We start from the raw sequence: 21070 nt of genomic DNA on the forward strand, positions 1-21070 counted from the left end.
ATTTATCGTTATTGCCTGATAGATCTGACATAATAACCGATTATATAAACGTATATAAAATAATAACAGACGTTGTTCATCATATGCCAAAATCTTTTTCCATTGACATTAACATTGTAGACGAGAGTCAACTGATGAAAATTGTAAGTACGTTTATATATATAAGTAAGTTGATATATATCAATGTGGAGCATTATGTGATAGCGTAAACTGCTATTCGATAGAAGTGTTGCTATCATCTAGTACGAAGTCACGATGTAGAGCGGGGCTAACGTATGTTGTAACACTTATTCTTTAAATTATTATAAATCTTCATACAATTATAGATGGACTAATGGTAAATGCTTTAAAACATTGTATGTTCATTTTAATAAGTGAGTACTTATAAAGCCTTGATATATCTCGTAAACAAGAAAAAGATTACATTAACTATAAGAATGCAAGTGGGCAAGTAGTGCATTTTCGAAGGATAAGATAATTGTTTAATGAGATTATATATTACTAAAAACATGAAAAAATCATATGTATGTTAATCAAATTTTTATTACTTTCATTTTAAATATAATAATTTGTAATATTCTTTTTAAAATGCTTTAATTAACGCAATCAGAAAAATTAAAATCTTAATTCTTTATAATAATAATTAAACGTAAAATATGTTTAATCGTTACACAGAATAAAAACATTGATAAAGAGAAATTTCATTTAAGCAGTTGAGATTATATACTTATGAGATACTAACCCAACAAGCCCCATATTGATGTTGGTTGAAATATGAAATCTTGAATTACATTAATGATTGTCGTTCTTGAAAAAATCTTAATTACGCTAACAAAGCAGCTGTATATTAGCAAATTGTGCGAGAGCGAATCAGAGCGAGAGCGCTGACGTGAAATTTTTAAAGTGATGCGGCGTTTGTCTAACAATATTCCTTGCGAATCACATTCGGCGGTTTTCTAGCGGCGGAGCGTCTCCTTGGCGGTGCACTAATAGCGATGCGTTAACTTAGAACGACGGAAAACTGAGAGCGGCGGAAAACTAAGAAAGTCGGTGAACTAATAGTTGCGGGGAACTGAGAGTTGCGGAGAACTAAGAGTTGCGGAGAACTAAGAGTTGCGGAGAACTAAGAGTTGCGGAGAACTAAGAGTTGCGGAGAACTAAGAGTTGCGGAGAACTAAGAGTTGCGGAGAACTAAGAGTTGCGGAGAACTAAGAGTTTCGAAAAACTAAGAGAGCTGTTGCTAATCGGTTTTGCCTTTTATACTCTTTGAGAACAAAGGCTTCCTTTTGCATTCGTCTATGAGATTTTTACACATTGAAAATTTTGAGATGATCCTCTGTGTCGGGTGACGATTGGCGATTTCGCGCGCAACGGCCAAGCGGCACGCTATTGTCATGCGCGCCCGTTAAATCTGGATTCTTGATTGGAATGAACGCATATTACGCGTTTTGCGTCACGCGATCGCGCGTGCGCGACGACCGATCCGAATTGGTTAGCCGTTATAGCGGTTGAAGTTTGCGTACGTGCGACGTGCGGTTTGGCTTGTTGTTTTTTGACTTTATCGACGAGATGATAGCCGAGTTTATGTTTTGGAAACTTCTAAGAACGCTTGAGATCCTTTTAGAAGCTTTCTATCCGTATGTCGCACGAACGCCAAATATGGAAATTATGTACATGTTGGCCGTATCTCGAACAATTCACACATTATAATATACATATGTACTACAATATTGTATAATATTGCCTATATGTGTATTATATTTAAGTACACACACCATTAATATCTGTATATTTTAAAATGAATAACTTCTACATCTTTATATTAAACGTAACAAAAAATGGAGTAGCTACGTATATTATATATGTAATATATTGGGAGTATAAATTAGTTCAGTCCAGTTTTCCAAAAGATGGCTCCGGCTGTTGTGAATGTGTGGCTATTGGTGCGGCTGCTGTGCGCAATATGGCGTCGAGGTTACCAACCAAAGGCGAAGGACAATTGGCGGGAAATCGTTAGGTTGAGAATGAGTGCTACTCTGATTTTTATGCCATAAGGCGATTTAATACAAACTTGATATTAAATTAACTAAATACTAAGTACAAATACTAAGTACAAATATAGATTACAAATAGAGACGTGACACTTACACACTGCGTGTGTAAGACGGCTCGGATACCGACATTGTGTCGCGGAGTTACAATACAAGAATTATGAAAATATACTCTAAGTAATTATCCGACGACGCTAATAATTATCACAGACATGAACAGTGATCGGTATCGGTCTCGCGGATACACAAAGTAATTCGGAACCTTAACTTCTGAGTTCTAACTTACTGACTATCGCAAAGACTTACACGAGGTCCGCACGCGGCACGCCATGACACCAGAGAGAGCGAACGGAAGAAGAAGCCGAAAGAACGACCACATCAGCGCCGCGACGGACGCATGCAGCGCCGCCACTGGCGCTCGCAGCGCCGCAGCTAATGTTCGCAGCGCCGCAACCAACGCTCGCAATGCCACAAATGGTTCTTAGACAGTTGATTTTGATGTTGTCAGAGAGGATAGACATCTGCTAATAATATTCAGTTTATATCGCTTTGAGTTTCATACAAAAACCTTAATTTTTATTCTGTTTGAAATGTCGAATTTTATGTTAACCAAGCAGCATTTGCGGGAGGTTCTAATTTTTTGCTTTAATTGGAAGAAAAGTACAGCTGAAGCCCATCGAATACTTGTCGAAGTTTATGGTGATACTGCCAATTGATAAATCATGTAGGGAATGATTTCGACGTTTCAAGGATGGAGATTTCGGCGTTGAAGACAAACCTCGCTCTGGACAGCCAAAAAAATTCGAAGACAAAGAATTAGAGGCATTACTCGAAGAAGATCAGAGTCAAACGTAAGAGGAGCTTGCAGAATCATTGGGAGTAACAACAAGCCGTTTCTGCATGATTGAGAGTCATGGGAATAATTCAAAAACAAGGAAATTGGGTGACTTATGAATTGAAACAAAGAGAAAAGCGATTTTTCACTTGCAAACAGCTGATTCAAAGACAACAAAGAAAAAGTTTTTTGCATCGGATTGTGACTGGAGATGAGAAGTGGATATTCTACGACAACCCCAAGAAGAAAAAATACTATGCTAAGCCCAGTCAATCGTTGCCATCGACCTCAACATCAACACCAAAGCCGAACATTCATGGTTCGAAGATTGCTCTGTATCTGGTGGGACCAAAAGGGTGTTGTTTACTATGAGCTGCTGAAACCTGGCGATTCCATTATGGGCGATCGGTATCGGCTACAATTGATTCGTTTGAGCCGTACATTGCGAGAAAAACGACCGGAATACGAGCAAAAACATGATAAAGTTATTTTTCTTTATGACAACGCTCAGCCTCATGTCGCAAAAGTCGTAAAAAAATATTTGAAAACGATCAAATTGGATGTTTTACCGCACCCGCCGTATTCTCCAGACATTGCTCTTTCTGATTATTGTTCCGAAGGATGCAGCACGATTTAGCAAGTCACCGGTTCACTTCTTTCGCAGAAATCGAAAATTGACTCCAAAATTGGATCGCCTCCAAAGACGAGTCATTTTTTCGAAATGGAATTCGAAAATTGCTTGAGAGATGGGAAAAAGTAGTAGCCAGTGATGGACAATACTTTAATTAATCTGTTCATTTTGAAATAAATGCATTTTTGAAAACAAAAAAACGGACCAAACTAATTTGTACTCCCAATACATTGATTTAATGTTGCTGCAACGTTGAAACAACATTGAATAAATTACATACGAATATTAAATAATTTTATTTTATAAAAAATGAAAAAAAAAGAATGTTAAGTAGAAAATTCATATTACTTAAATATCTTTTAACGAAATTCATTTTTAAATATATTATTTTATTTACGTGGGAATCGATTACGCACTTATAATGCTTGCGCGTGTCATTATTATTCTGTGTTCGACTAGTCAAGTGCGCGACATCAATTCGTGAATCGTGGTCTTATATATCGATCTATCACGATCTATACTCATGTCAGGAAAGAGGGGTGCTATAGCAAGAAAAAGTCTTGTGAGATCACTCGAGCGGAACGGACGTGCGTCTCGCCTCGTTTTGGGTATTGCATCATCTCACCCATTTTTTGAAAAGCGTTTCCGGCTTTAACTGTGCATTGCAATACACTTTTTGTCTTGATTACATCATTATTTCATCCCATTCACTAGTTTTCACGATTTATTTACAATTCTGGCCGGAATTGCCGTCATGTTGGCGGCGAGTGCCATTAATTTTGAAGAAAAAGAAGCAAGAAGAAGTTCGTGCCGTGTCCGGTGTGTCCGTTCATATCCGCTTGTATCTGCTGTTGATCAAACATGTAGAACAGTTTAGAAATAATTTTGCTGCTCGAATGTGAGAAGTTAACTGCAGCTGCAAGAAATAATAAGCATCAGTATATGTTTTATTTTATTTTATGTTTTTATTGTCTCTGTGAAATGAAATTATGTATATATGCAATGTGCACATGATTTAATTGTTTTTTGAGATTACGTATAATGCACGTGATTTTTAAGGATATATGTAATACACGTGGATATTATAGAAAGACATACTTATTTTACATTTTTACTGCAAAATCGGGAATGTAAATATATAAGAGGTTATGAATGGATACATTATTATTAACATTATTGCTATTTGAAATATGACAAAAACTTGCTAGACATGCTATGCCAGGAAATTGTGACACAAACCGAACGAAATCCTGCATAATTAATTTCAGCAGAGTGAAAGCGATCCTGGTAAAAATTTTTCATGCATGAATATATTTATATATGTATAAACATATATAAATATTATATTTATAAATATGTATAATTATATACAAAATAAGTCCATATATATATTTTCATACATCCTTGTTTCTTCTATAAAATTATTTTTTAATGTAATAAAAATAATATAATATAAATGATAAGAAAACATCAAAAATATTTAAAGGGATAATTTTCACATTGTTTTAGAAAAAATCAAATTTAATTAATGTAAAAAAAATACATAATTATGTATAATTTTATGTATAATTATATATATATATGAGCAATTTTTTTACATTTCTCTAAATTTGATTTTTTCTGAAACAAATAATGCTAAAATTATTCTTTTTAATTATTTTTAATATTTTCTCATCATTATTATTACTTTTATTATACTATAAAAAATAATTTTACAAAAGAAAGGAGGATATATGGACATATTATATCATATATAATTATGTATAATTATGAATATTTATACACGTTTATACATATTTATATATATTTATGCATGAAAAATTTTTTACCGAGATTGAGAGCTCTGATTTGAGCAGACTTTGTTCGATTTCTATGACTAATCTATTGGCATAGCCTGTCAACAGGCTTTGTCGACAAATCTATAGCCTAATGCGAATACAGATGGCTATGATTTTGTAGTCAAAATCTGATCGAATTTGGCCCCAAATGATAATATTTTGCTATCACGGTATATGTATTATATATTAAAGTACAGTTATTGAAATCCACTCAGCATACAATATTTAGAAAATATTTTTAAACATTTATTTAATATTTTCACATTAAATAAATATTTTTTTAAATATTGTGTGTTGATTAAAAAATGGTTTTTAATTGTTCTATGTATATGTTTTTGCATTGCTACTGCAATGTTATTTTCATCGATTTTACGTTAGTAAAAAATATATCTTCATATTATCGAACAAAATATACATTAACCTCTTTTAACTTTTCGAAAATTATTCTTAAAGTTAATATACATGCTGTGACGTGACGTTTTCCGTCTGCCGCATGGCCTGACCGAACAGTGCAGTCTAGCGTCCTGAGTCCTCTCACATTTTGGGAGGCAGACGCACCTGCGCTTTTTTCCGCGACGTTGTTTGCGTGCCTTACGCGTTCTGCGTCGCCGTTTTCGTTTTCCCTTTTCTGTGTATTCCGTACCGAGGGTCACAGAGGCCGGCGACTTCCGCGATCTTGACAGAATGACGCCACCTCATCAAAGAGAAGAGGGAGAAGAACGACCAGGAATGGGAGTCAAGAGACGACCGCTGTTGACGGACCCGCCGGGGCGCACGACACCTGACCCCGGGTCACGCAGGTGATATCATTCATTATTACGCCCTTTTTGTTGTCACAAGGCATTTCCTATCGCACCCTCTTCCAGGCGCAAAGCGGATCGAGAGTTGGAATGACGGGGATGGCCACTCTACGCCCCAAGGACGGCGAGAGCCCCGAATAAGCACTTCGAGGCCACGAGGCGGCCCGAAAAGGATCCTGCGGCCTCTCGAATTTTGCGCGCCAGGACATGCGACACGGGCATGACACGGTTCCCGCGATTAGCGGAGCTAATCAGGCGCGATAAGACCCCCTCGCGAGGATAACGAGCCCTGCGTGCCCCCAGGAGGATTAACGCCCAGCACTTGTGCTGTGGCCCGCTTGGCAAAAGCACGTGAGAGGACGCAGGGCGTAAAAGAAACGAGAGCCTTCCGAGGACGACCCGGACGAGCACTTGCGGGGGAGTCACGGTGAGACGAGCGTCATAACTATACAATCGTCAGTAGGTATATAAGGCGGGTTCTAAGCCATGGGGCTAGAGGGGAATGCGGGGTGCGGGGAAGTACTTGTAGACGCGGGGGATACCTAACGCGGGGGAAAAAGGGATAAAGGTCTAGGCTCCTATAGGGTTCCTACACAATAGGGGCTCCTTTTTTTGTTATCAAAATTTGGCTATGTTTTTCTTTAAAAATGTATTGATAATAAAGGTTTGAATTTGACTATGACATATTTTTCTTTAAAAATGCATCGATAATAAAGGCTTGCATGTTAGAGAAAGATAGAGCGCGCGTGCTATGAGTGAAGAAAGGATGGAAGAATTAATAGAGTACGAGTTTCTTTTGTATGATACAGTGAAAATATGAGTCTTTATTTATACACGATCGGTTCAGTAAATACAAAATCTAAATGTGGATCCTATGTAAATAGGATTTTTTCTACATGATTTGTAATCTTTTTCATAAATTTTGTCGTAGATCTGACGATTCTGAGGATTTATGTTTTTTTGTTTATGTTTCCAATATCGTTGGGAAGATTTTCTAATGGTAAGTTCCTTGAATATTATCACTCACAGATCAGTGATCGTTAAAGTTTGAGTTTTATGTTCGTGCTTTGTACTAACGATTGTTTTTTTTTTCCTTTTTTTGTTGAAATTTTCATGAAACGGAAAAATTTTGGAGTCCATTATACATAATGAAATATATAAAAGTGCATAAGTGCTCGATATACCACAGTGGTGTCCTGGAAGACCAAGGAATTAGTCGCTTCAGTTATTGACGCTTCAGTTATTGATAAGCATAATATGGCTAATCATGCGAACATAGCCAACGCAGTCCAGTATGTTCGAAACGCAGATCCGGAACAGTTCGCACATATCAGAGACGAAGTGTTCGAAGTACTCGAAGAAGTGAACTTCGAGGAACTAATGAATCAAGAGATCGATTCCGACGGAGAAACATTATCGGATGACGCTGGCTATACTAGCGATTTGAGCGAGATTGATACAGATTATGTACAAAGGTTTGTGTCATCATCAGAAATCCGTGCACTGAACAGCCGTACAAAACATTGTATAATCCATTGTTATTATACAACGACGGATGGTGCTTTATGTATATGTGCAGAATGCATGATACATTTGAATGAGACTGATATCGCAGGATTGCATCTCATAAGGAAGCACGATGTTGGATATATTTACGCGCTAAGTGGTCAGTCTTGCACAAATTGCAGACTACCAACATACCTTATATTTCCATGCAACAAGTGCCCACAGTGCACACATTGAAAAAACTATTGTGAATAGTATTGTGAATGAATCACATGCAAGTGCTCCGTAGAAGAGTGTGATCTAAAGACTGTAAAAAAAAAGACATGGAAAATCACGAGCGAGTACGCGAATTATTGGAACAGTGCGGCCGGGTCGCTACTCTGGTGGAATATTTCGCGTGGCTGCAACGATGCGACGAGCAGCTTGAAGAACTTTGTCGTGTCAAGCGTCCGCGTCTCGCCGTTGGACATAGACAATCCATGGTGGCGAGGATCGCACGACTCGCGAGTGCAAAAGTGCAATTGGAGCAACGTTTCGTGCACATTGGTGGCGACTACGCGAGTGGCGAATACGCGAATCGCGACGAAAGATCTCTCATCTGGCGAGAGATCGACGCCGCGTTTGAAAATCGTGTATCGACAGGTGCTGTGATAAACTCTAATCACATTGAGCCGCGACGGTTTTTGGAAGACGCGAAGGAAATAGTGTTCGAGCGTGTGCGAGACGCAGTAGAAAGACACGGTGGCGCAAAAGTGAATACTGTGTTCAATGGCGAGTTTGCGACGAAGGATAAACGTGCTAATAAGAGCATAATTACAAAGAACAGCGAGATATATCGTTGCACCGATATGCACGAGTGGTACGAGCGACACGTCGTCGAGCCTATCCTAGCATCGCTTGAAGAATTCCAGGAACGCGACAGCGGGTGAGCATTGTCGCGAATCCTCAATTTGATAGTGAATGTAAATAAACATAATCCAATGCACGCGGGATGTCACATCGAAGTGCCACGAGAAATAGTGACGAAACGGGCGGTGATCAGTGTTCATTCGACAGACAATGCATGTTTCGCGTGGTCGGTGGTCGTCGCTCTGTACTCTGCAGAAACATATGTAAATCGGGAATCGTCATATCCGCATTATACAACAGTACTAAATCTCGCAAACATTGAGTTTCCAATGACTTTAAAGGATATTTATAAATTCGAACGGTTGAACGCGGTGTCGATCAACGTGTACGGCATCGAGAATAAACAGGTCCTTCCTCTGCGACTCACCAATGAAAAGAAGGAGAAACACGTCAACATGCTGTACGTGCAAGATCCACGCAACGATGGACATTTTGCGTGGATAAAAAACTTATCCCGTCTCGTGAGTTCGCAGATTAGTAGAAAAAATAACAAGAAATTTTTCTGCGATCGGTAAATATACATGAAAAATTATTATATAATAATTTTCCGTCTCATTAATAAAATAATGGTAATAGTTATAATTTTTTTCTTTTTTCAAATGCTTGCACTACTTCAATACCAACGAAAAATTGCAGTCGCACGTAATGGACTGCGAAAAGATGAACGACTTCGCTATCAAACTGCCGAGCGTGGACGACAAGTGGCTCGAATTTGAGAACCACTGCAATAAGCAGAGCGCCCCATTCATCGTCTACGCTGACTTGGAGTGCGTTTTACGGAAGATGGAACTTGAAAGGGAAAATGCATCGTCGTCGTCATACACGCATCAACAGCACGAGGTATTTAGTATAGGATACTACGTGCGATGTTCGTACAACGACGCGTTCATCATTGTATCGGTTCCGTCGCGATGAAGATTGCATAACGTGGTTCGAGCGACAACTCAATGATTTGGCGCATCAAGTTAAAAATATAGTATCCGCCAACGTACCCATAGAAACGTTGTCGAAAGAACAATTGGAGGCGTACCGTAGCGCGACGCGTTGCCATATTTGCGAGAAACCGTTCGCACCGGACGATACGCGGGTCCGCGATCATTGTCATCTCACCGGTAGATTCCGTGGTCCAGCGCATGCAAATTGTAATTTAAATTATAAAAATTCATTTTATATTCCGATCGTTTTTCACAATTTATCAGACTATGACGCGCATTTTATAATTAAAGAAATTGCTACCGCGTTCGAAGGACATGTAAATATACTACCGATAACTAAAGAAAAATATATTTCATTCACTAAAAATGTCGATAGCACCAAAGACACAAATGAAAAGAATTTTCGGAAAAATTGCATAAAATTACGATTTATCGATTCTTTAAAATTTCTAAACGCAAGCCTCGATAAATTGACATCGTTTTTAATCAGAGACAAATTAAAAATTGTACGTTCCGAATTTCCAACGTTATCAGATGAAGAATTTGAATTACTCACAAAAGGTGTCTTTCCGTACGAGTACATTGATCGCGTCGAAAAATTGCAGGACACGCGCTTATCACCGCGCGAATTATTTTTCAGTTCGTTGACAGGCGATACAATATCCGAGAGCGCTCACGCCGCGAACGTCTGGAAGCGATTCTCCATTCAAACGCTCGGCGAGTACAGTGATCTGTACTTGAAAACTGATGTCTTGTTATTGGCCGACATTTTCGAAAATTTCCGCGAAAGTTGTGTCGCGAGTTACGGTCTCGATCCTGCGCATTACTATACATTGCCTGGTTTCACGTGGGATGCGATGCTAAAACATATGCGTATAAGATTCGAATTACCGACATCGATATGGTCATGTTCATCGAGCGCGGTATACGCGGTGGTCTCAGTCAATGTTCCGGTAGATACGCACAGGCTAATAACAAGTACATGCGTTCGTACGACTCATCGAAACCATCATCGTACTTGATGTACTACGATGTTAACAATTTATACGAATGGGCGATGTGTCAACCATTGCCATACGCCGAATTTCGATGGGTCGAAGACGCTGCGAATTTTGACGTGAGTGCGATCGCTCTGGATTCATCCATCGGTTACATTCTCGAAGTCGATCTCGAGTATCCACAACATCTACACGATCTGCACACTGACCTGCCGTTCTGTCCGACGCGCGATAAGCCGCCCGGCAAGCGCGAGGCTAAATTTTTAGCGACGCTGTACGATAAACAGCGTTACGTCATCCACTACCGCAACCTGCAGCAATGTACTCGTAACGGTCTTCGCGTAACAAAAATTCATCGAGTACTACATTTCGCGCAATCTCCATGGCTTCGCGATTATATTGAACTCAATAACAAATTTCAGAATTCGCGCTAAAAATGATTTCGAGAAAAATTTATATAAATTAATGAACAACGCGGTATTCGGTAAAACTATGGAGAATGTGCGCAACCACGTTGACGTAAAATTATTAACAAAATGGGACGGACGGTACGGAGGCAATGATTGCGAAACCGAATTTCCACAGCCGTAGCATCTTTGCGGAAAATTTGATCGCCGTCGAACTGCGCAAACTCGAGGTGAAGTTCAACAAGCCGATTTACGTGGGTATGTGTATACTCGACATATCGAAAGTCTGCTTGTACGAATTTCATCACGAGTATATGTTACCACTATTTCGCGACAAATGTAAAATTACGTACACCGACACGGACAGTCTTGTATACAGCGTCGAGTGCGAGAACGTTTACGAGACTATGAAACGTGATATCGCTAGATTCGACACGAGTGATTATCCGATGGACAATGCGTATGGTATGCCTCTCGCGAACAAAAAAGTACCTGGTCTGATGAAAGACGAAAATAACGGTGTGATAATGACCGAATTTGTTGGTCTCAGAGCGAAGATGTACGCGGTGAGGGTGGACGGCAAGAGAGAAACTAAAAAAACGAAAGGCGTAAAGGGTAACATCATAGTGCGAATGATAACGTTCGACGATTACACGCGGTGTTTGGACGAAGAGATCGAAATGACTCGTCGTCAATACGATACTCGTCGTGTATACGATCTAAATTGCACGATGTGTACATGATATCCGAATCGAAAATCGCTCTGAGTCCATACGATGACAAACGATACGTCGTACCAGACTCGACGGAGACGTTACCGTGGGGGCATTGGCGGATACCTTTGTAATATATGTGTGTGTGTGTGTGTGTGTGTGTGTATCAACATTTATATCACTATTATGTTTTTTCTACATTTTCATACAGTGTACATGTTACTATTATCATTATAATTTACACGTAATGCATTTTTTTTTACATTTATATAAGTATTACTATTACGTTTTATGTAGTATCATTTATTATGTATTACTATTATTTTCATTTTCATGTATCATACATTTATATACGTATTTTATATCTGTATACTGCAAAACGAAGATGAATGGGAAGTAATAAAAAATATACTTAGTTTATATACTTATATTGATATATTTTTTATATGTAGAAATAAAATATATGAATCAAAAATTTTTATCAAATAACATTGTTTTTGTGTATCCATGAATTGTGTGATCCATCGAATCCAAGCCACTTGACGTACACCTTGTCTCCCTTCCTGCGCAGTACTTACCACGAGATACACGTCTGGATGAGTAGCGCGATGCAACTCGTACTCGTAGAACGCTCCAGCGACGGATTTTCCGCAATAATCCTCGAGTAAATAGGTTACAGGATTGGTACGCTGCACCTTAACGATCGTAACACTTCGGTGGTCCAATTTGACGTGTAACCCTTCTCAAAAATCGTTTTGTACTTGCTCACGCGTACCGAATCGCCTATTTTGAATTTTGCAGGACCCGCGATCTTTATCGCGCTGTACACCGTGTCCAAGAGTCTTTCGGCGATCGCGGGAGTTATTTCGGCGGGTCGCATGCCGATGGTGCGATGCTTGCGTGCGTAATGTAATCCGATAGGAGACGCGGCAGCTCGTCGACCCACTTATAATTGCCGTTGAGCATAAATATCTTCCACATGTCGTTCTTGAGCGTGCGATTGAACCGCTCGACTACTGACGCTTTCAACGTCGAATACGTGGAATAGTGATTAACATTGTGCTTTTTCAAGATTTTCTGCACATCGGCGTTGTAAAACTCTTCCCATATCCGTTTGTAAATTTTTTGGACATCTTCTACTCTCTCGAACGATCTCAGCGATAGCGTTAGCCGTCTCGCTTCCACCCTTGCTCTTGAGTGGTACGGCCCACGCGTATTTGCTCAACATATCGATGACGGTGAGTATGTAATAGTGGCCTCTGTTGAAACCTGAGTACGGACGCATCTCAACGACATCAGCCTGCCACAAATCGTCGTATCCCCGAACTATGACACGCCTTCGCGGAAAATTTCTTCTCGCAAGAGCGTGCAATTCCTCAACGAGTTGACGTCTCTCGGAGCTAATTTTCTCTCTCTTTTTCTCAGATTTCTTTTTCATGATTCGATGTGTAATACACTGAGTACGAGAAAATAATGTATTTTTTCTCCCTGATGTTACTCAACTGAATCGTTTCATGGCTACGCGATTTAATTTATAATAAGACCAGCTTCGCGAAGTTCTTCGATGATCGACAGCATCTCGTTATTGTGAGCGTTGTTGCCTGCTCGGTGCGAAGCGTCGAGCAATCGTAGACGATCCACCAGCTCGTTGGGATCATCCCAGTGCTCGTAATCGATCGCGTTGTCATTCAATGTCATCATTGCATGAGGTAATCCCTTTCCAGATTTCTTCTTCTGTTTCTTGGGTGTGATCGATATCAACGGTGCGATTACGTGTTTGTACTTGTATCCCCTGTTGCTCAATAATCGATCCTGCGAATGGTACTTGTGTTTGTGCGCGTTCGTCTCCAACAGCATGCTCTTGTACTTGTGCATATCGTCTTCCGTGTAGAGATCGTCGGGAATTCTCTTGAAAATCAACTCGTAAAGACCAGGTGTACCGGCGTATCGTACGCCATCGATAATTATGTTGTCCGCGTCATCCACGTCGAAACGTTTATTGCCAAACATCAGTCCATCCTTGTGTAGGTAAATGCCGTACACGTGATCTATACCGCTCTCTTTATCTTGCACTCCCCTCAGGACAGCCTCGACATACTTTTGCCCCAGTGGGCCCAAGCCGGCTCGTAACGCCTCTCGACCTTCCGATGTTTGCAGCTGATTTTGAATCTTCGTCGCTAGCGAGTCTTCCGTCGTTTCGAAAACATTCTCCAACGACTCTATCGTCGGTACGATTTTGGCACATGGTGTGGAGGTTATCGGCTGTGCGCGATCGTGCGATCGATCATTGGATTTATGCAGAGTCGTGGAACGCTCGAACGTCTCATTCGCTTCTTCTGCCTCCTTCTTCTCTTGTTCCTCTTTCTCCTTCCTCTCACGTTTAGAGGTAGACGTTGCATCTTCGTCGCGCGACTCTCTTTTTGTAGCGCGCATGCTGTGATTGTCGACGAAAAGTCGCAGCGGTTCGATAAGAGGTTTAAAATGTCTGTCCAACGCGATGCCCTCCTCGATTCTATCTGTTTTCAGTGCGCGATGTTTCTTACGGATCGACTCGCTCGTCTTCTCGATCTTCCTCGCGATTTTTTCACGCTCGCACACATTCGCCATGTTCGTCTCTAGCTAAGTATCAATAACGACTGGTCACGTTACGGTATCGCGAACTCGTTAAATCCTTTTCTATATCGTCCGTTTGTGAGCCCACTGTTTTTGTCTATCACTAGAAATCCATATTTTTGCTGCCAACAGTCGCGGCACAACGTGCAAAATTCATCATACGACATGTCGGTATTCACATGATCGTTGTAAACGTGTTTCAAGTTGGTACCGTCCTGCTTAAACAGGATCAGCAGGTTCGCGTTATCACATATCAGATGTTTAGGTATCCTCGCGTATGTCTGACAGAGATAGAAGCAGTCGACGTTCGCGTAGCGACCCATCGAAAAGTATTCTCTCACCGCATCCTACTTGTCACATGCCACGTCATCAAAGATAAAGATAGAATTTGGACGCGCCTCGCTCGTTGGAACGATGTCGCTGTTGTTGGAGAACGTAAAGTAGCCGATTTCGTCAATAGACGTAAACATATTTTCGAGATATCGATACTTTGGCTGTTGAACAATTTCGAGTAGACGTATACGTTTTTGAAACGCACGCCATTCGGGCTCTCGAGTAAGCTTATGAGAACATTGGTTGTACCACAATTCGATGGGCCGCAAATGATCACGCGTATAGTACTCGGCAGCATTTCGCCGTGCTTGCGCTTCTCCACGCTGTCTCCCATCATTTGCGATTTCGCGTCACAGTTCGTGACGCGTATCGACAACGGTTGCGGCACGAATTTCATGCTCACACTAAGGCTACGCACTCTCGAATGACTATTTAAAGGCGCGCGAATTTACGAGTCGCGCAGTAGCAAAATGTATCTCGTGCTGTGTCATCCTTTCGACATTCAGGACTTGAACGCTGAGCAGCTGCAGTATATACCGAATGTTTGAGATCGGTAATTCGAAAGAAAAGCAAGCGATTCGTCGTTCTTTGTTCTTTTTAAAACAATTCGTTACACGCAAACAAGTTGTTGTTACCGGCAACGGACAATCGAAAGTTCTAGAACAATTCAATTCGCGCACGCGAGCGCCGCGCTCCGACGAATACGTCACACGCTGCCAATCCCACGCACGGATTTTCTGTCGCGCATGACTGTTACGTTGAACGTCGTTAGAAAAGAATCCAAAGCGCCAATCAATTTTGTACACCTAATGCCACGTAATAATTACGATTGTGGCAAAATTTTATTGGATTTTTCTCAAGAAGAAAGCCCAAGCCGATAGCAATAAATGTTTCGATCTCGCCGTCCTCTTTCTTACTTCTAAAAGTTCTTAGAGTTCTTAGAGTCATAGTCTCGCTACTATATCGCTTCATAAAACCGCCGTGCTACCGCTTAGTGAAAACCGCTATAAAATCTTATAGAATCTTTTCGAGAAGTGCCGAGAAAATCGCCGAGATTTTCCATCACCGCGATTTCAACTACAATTTGAAAAGGTGACCGCATTTAATATTCTGTTAATCTAATATTCAATTAATTATATTTTCTGATTTTGTAACTGAGCACATTAAAGAAAATTCTTTTGTTAAATTACAAAGAAACGGAGTTCTCTTTACTGTTATGTCAGTGTACTAATAATCAACCGTATTGCCGTTACTCTCACTCGAATCTTCAGCGCGGTTTTTTTGCCTGCAATTTTCCGCACACCGAAGGGTTGGACTCTTAAGACGTGGTTAACGCGTGAAATATCGACTACGGTGGTGGGAACAAGATTTCCTTCCGAAACAACTGTGACGGCGGATCGGTGGATATGGGCTTCGGACGGGTGCAAAAACGTATCGTAGCTGCGCAGAGCAACATATCCGCCGTGGGCCAGAGGAAGCCCAATCCGACAACGGTACCCGCACTAAGCAAAGGACCTGAACGACTGTTAGCGTGGGCGGCAAGTCTCATGAATCGAACGCTTAGATTTATATTAAACCAGCATCTCTTCGATTTGTACCATATTCCAGGCTACCAGTTTGTTTGTGCCGCCATGGATACCGAATATGGCGATTCTAGCCAGCCATGGACCTTGGGGCCCCTTTTTTTTTTTGGTTTTTCCACCCCCCCCCCCCCCCCCCTCGTGACGCCCCGAGAACAGGCATTGAATATTAGCGGAACAACGACTTGCACGATAGGACACGCAGGCAGACAAATTACTCGCCAAGGAGGCGCGGGGAAAGTGTCACCGCGAGAGATTCGGCTACTGAGCGAGAGGCTGCCGCTTGGATTGAGTTGGGCAGCGATTATGTTGATGAAAAGCCAAGGACCAAGAAATCCGGTATGGGCATGAAACAAAAAAGAAGAAAAGAAGACGACGAGGAAGAAGACAACGAAATAAGCGGATACTCCAACGGCCACACACAAAACGAGGTGGGGGTGCGTGGTGGGCGTACCTTTCTACCAAATGTTGGGCAAAGTTGGGGAATGGATGTGGTGGGAGCTAGTTGAAAGAGAAGGGCGAGGCCGGGGAGAAGTTAGGGAGCAGGGATTAAAGATAGCATTAAGAAGCGCCAGCCGACGTCAGCCACCTGAGGAGCCGCTGAAAGTCCACTCGAACGCGAGACTGGAACACGCCCACTTTTGTGGCCCTGTCGGTCCGCTAATCCTCGCTCTGTCTACATATACCCCTAATGGCACGCGGATATATCTGGCCCCGTATAACGCTGGACAGGCGGGGTTTGTGGTTTTTTTTGGCAGCGAAGGATGATAAGATTGAAAAAACGCCGAAAAAGGATCGATAAAATGCGCCCTTCCCGGATGGTGACATTTGTTGCAACTACAACGTTGCACCTTGGACGTGGGTCCACACCGACTCGCCGCCGAGGGCGGCGCCGCGGGGGAGAGAAAAACAAGAGACTAACATGCGATGAGAGATGCAGCGGAGTACCGCTACTATATAGTAGGGAGGGGGTGTGGAGTCTTCACTGGGTATGAAAACGCTTCCACCCCCCACCGCGGCCGAGATTGAGATGCAAGACGAAAGTGGCCGGAAATTTTTGAAGGGTGTCAAACGAAAGGTTTTTGTAGCGATATCGTGAATGGGACGATGCGAAGAATGAAAGAGAGAGCGGGCCGCGAAGAGGCGGGAGGGTCCCAGAGTATTCACTGGGATCTCTAAGCATTGCCAAGAGGAACACGTGTCATATACATTGCCACCAGTTTTTCAGTAATCTTCGACCGCCCAAGGAAACTGTGCGATTTTCGAGAACGGTGCTACGCGAGTAAAGTACAAGCGACATCTATCAGGACGTACAATCAGAGCGCTGCGGTAAAGGTTGGTATTGCAGTTTACAAAATCGTAGACGGACTGCCCCCCCCGGGGGGATTAAAAAAGCGAGAAGAGGGGCCTCCCCTTCCCCCCCGCGACCACTCCCCCGTTGTGCTGTACAAAATCTCCACGTCACCTACTGTCCCTCCAGTTCGAAGCTGCATTCATGTAATGTCGCGGGAATTATTTACGTGAATTGGGTATTTCTCTCGTTGGGGATATGGAGCACCGTATAGCGGTTACGAAGACTTTCACCTCAATATGTCCCACTTCCTGATCCCCCCCTGTGACGGCGGTGATTACGAGTCGGTCTGGGTGAGTTTTGGGACTTATCTTATACACGATACCGAATGTAAACGAATTCGAATATAAATTTATTTTGGCAAAAAAAAGACGACTGCAGAACCAGAAAATTGTTCAAATACAATTTTCCCCCCGAAGGTTCGTACGAATGTGCGAGGAAAAAAGAATTTTTGAAAGTATTGATTTTACCGGAGACGTTTGCACCGCTAACGCACACTTGCCAACTCCGCCGCGTATCCAGTAGGGTCTTTGGCAACAACAACAACAATAAACAACAACAACATAAAAACAACAAACATAAACAAAACAACATATTATTAACAATAGCAAGAAAACTATCAACAACAATGACACTGAGTGATGACTAATTGTGAGGATGTCGAGGAATACCCGAGTACGTCATCCTGCTGTTTCCAAAACCCTACAACACGATGAGACGACACCCTCCATAGTTGAGTAAATGTGCCCCATAGCCGAAATACCTCTCCTCCCCCGCAATCAAGCCCAAACAAGCATTGGGAGTCGCTGATGGGATTCTCGTCGAAGCGTATGCGCGACCGCGAAGATGGCACGATCGAACTGTCGTCAACATAATGAAAGTAACGTTCGCGTAGAGGGGGAACGGGGACCGCGGGCCCCTTTACAGGAAAAAAAAGGGGAAAAAAGCCCCGCAAACGAAAACGAATTTACCGGCGTCCCCCAGGTTTTAAAAGGGATTTTCGGAGGGAGCCCAAACGCAGTCATTTACCTCCCCCCGATCACAAATACGGAAACATTAGGGAAATTAACCGTACGGGGGTCGACCAGAACGGCCCGATGTGATTTCGCGGAGAGGGGGATCACCCGAGGCAGTGCGACGCGCCCAAGCGAGCGTGAGATGCTCGTAGGGAAGGGAGGGAGCGAAAGCGGGAGAGATAAGCTCTTACAAAGTTTTGGAAAAACATCGCTCGATAACGCTAGCTCACAACGAAGAAGAAATCAGTGGTCGAATGTGAAATTTTACAATCGGGGGGTTTCGTGGGGGGCGCAACTTAAAGGGACTGATTCTTAAACATTAAAGAGACCCGATCTGAGGATCGTTTCGTCAAGATGAGATACACGGGAAAAACCCATTGCTAAAAAAAAAAATTGGGTACAGTGAGGAAATAAAAAAAAACCAAAAATACAGAAAAACCAGAATTGACAGCCGTACGAAGTTTTCATATGTCGGGGAAAAACTGACGAAAAACGGTCCGGGGGTCATGTGGCATTGGCAAAATGTGTCGTTAAATATTCGTTTTTGAGATTCGATATGATTAAAATGGGTTTTGGAGTTTGATCTAATAAAAGGGGGTTTAACAGAACGTAAAAAAATATGTAACATGTAATCGCCCAGAGCGGGATTCTCTGGGAATTTGCCGGGAAAGTGCGCGGACTGCAGCGGTATTTTTTTTCGGTCCCCCCTGCCCGTATTCCTAGATTTGCGAGGGGGGATTACAAAAGCGTGTTTTTTCTTCTTTTTTCTACGCCGCACCCAGGTACAAAGCCCACGGGGCACCCTAACCCAAGCTCGATGGCCCAGTGGGGCGAGGGGGCATGTGAATGCCCAATTAAATAAGTGCGGTTTTGGCGTTTGAAAGAGTTCGGGGCAAAAAAGCTTCGTCTGGGTTTGTAGAAAATCTCGAGCACTTCCCCTTCGGTGGCCATAGGAGGGGCATTTTACTCCGCCCCAGTTATTCAAAACAACATTTTTGGGGCCCCATAGCGGGGGAAATCATCCGGGAACCAGCGAAATAAATTTTTTTTGAGGATTTAAAAAGGGAAAAAAAAAAAAACAAAAAATGTCGAAAATTTTTAGAAGGCGCGCGTTTTGAAATAACCCCGCAAATTTTTTATAAATTAAGTATGTCACGTGAATCTGGTCTTGACAAAAAAATAGAGGGGCGATTCGTTTTATTGGAATTGTAGGGGGTTCTGCAATTTTTTTTTGCCCATGGGGCCATCTCCCTTTAAAAATTTTTTTTTATTCTTGGACCTTTTTGGATCACTTATGACCAAAAAAGAAGAATAGATGGGGGCCCTGGGCCTGAGATTCAAAATGTTCATTTACTTTGGATTTTTCCCCCCAATTAAAAAGGATTATATAAGATTGGTTCTGAAAACGACCCGTTTGCTTAATTCCCCCCCCGCCTGTACCCCCCAAAGGGGCCAAAAGTTTCCTGTTTGATGGTACCACAAACTCAGAGAGAAAATCCCCGTATAACAAGAGGGGCTGCAAGGGCTGTTTAAAAAATAAATTTTTCGGGGACCCCCCTTTTTAAAGGGCGGGCCCGGTTTTTGGGGGGCCCCGAAACAGGGGAGCCGTTCACCCTAAGCAGTCACTTTGACGAGTCCGAGTGCCCCCATGGAAACTTTTTTTTGTGAATAGCTACTCCGCACAGGTTTGTCGCCTTTCGTGGTTGATTGCCTATCCCCATGGATCTCCAATGGGAAGACGGGCGATCACGTATATAGCGAGGTCCGACTAATGTTCTGCAACTCAGACCTGACACGTGTATTTGACAGATGACTGTCCCTATAGTGTACAAGTTAAGGGACAAGAAAAACTCGGAAACGTGGCGGTGGAACTTGCTTGTTTTTTGGACGATGAGCTTTGAGAAAACGGCCAGGCTACATTGAGACCCTGGATGAAGTTTACGAAGACATGGAATCTTCTATTCTAATATAGATATACTAATTTATACGATGTGCGACAACATGAAGAAATTGCGCTACAAACTGTTTTTGAAATAAAAAATAGAACGGGGGTTGGTGCAAACAGTTTGTTAAACTAAAAATAGCCCCCCTGTAAATATTATTAGTATTTGTTCCCTTCCTGTAGATGGGGGTCTAGAGGGGTGAAAAGTAAACAAAGACAAAAGAACAAGCTAGTTTTTCTGGGATGGTTTTCTCATCTTGGCGTGCCCATTGTGTTTTCTGACATTCCGTTGTACAAAATAATCATGGCGTCCGAACAAGTGTAGATAGCCGCTCCTTTTCTTTTCTTCTTTCTCCTAACCTTTCCTTCCCCCACCTTTTTTGTTCACTTTTTATGTTTTTTTGACTTCATCCACTCATGGTAATCATAAACAACCATAATTTTCACTTTTCTCAGATTGAATTATTTTTTACGGGTTTTGTTCCTTTTGTTTTACCCCAGCGATACACATCCACGGAACGGGAGACACGATATTATATCGGAGTGAGAGTTTACAGAGCTTGTTCCCGGGGTATACCTGCCCCACCTCCCGTCATCGCTATTCGACGCGGT

The 21070-nt window shown here is 42.0% G+C and overlaps 1 protein-coding gene and 1 pseudogene across 1 annotated transcript; one reads left to right on the plus strand and one right to left on the minus strand.

The window, feature by feature from the left end:
* The first annotated feature begins 6869 nt into the window (after nt 1-6869).
* On the plus strand, nt 6870-9085 carry LOC147908478 (uncharacterized; annotated as a pseudogene).
* A 2551-nt stretch (nt 9086-11636) lies between these two features.
* On the minus strand, nt 11637-14230 carry LOC147908479 (uncharacterized). The gene has a single exon (XM_087409428.1). It carries the CDS (start codon nt 14228-14230, stop codon nt 13151-13153), a length of 1080 nt encoding a protein of 359 aa, XP_087265554.1. The 3' UTR covers nt 11637-13150.
* Nucleotides 14231-21070: the final 6840 nt, after the last annotated feature.

Source organism: Acromyrmex echinatior, chromosome 9 (assembly GCF_024713525.1).
Source record: "Acromyrmex echinatior isolate Ae372 chromosome 9, ASM2471352v2, whole genome shotgun sequence".
NCBI lineage: Eukaryota > Metazoa > Arthropoda > Insecta > Hymenoptera > Formicidae > Acromyrmex > Acromyrmex echinatior.

Bases quoted from the DNA above. Each gene is read 5' to 3' on its own strand.
- LOC147908479 (XM_087409428.1), bottom strand. From the start codon at position 14,230: ATGGCGAATGTGTGCGAGCGTGAAAAAATCGCGAGGAAGATCGAGAAG.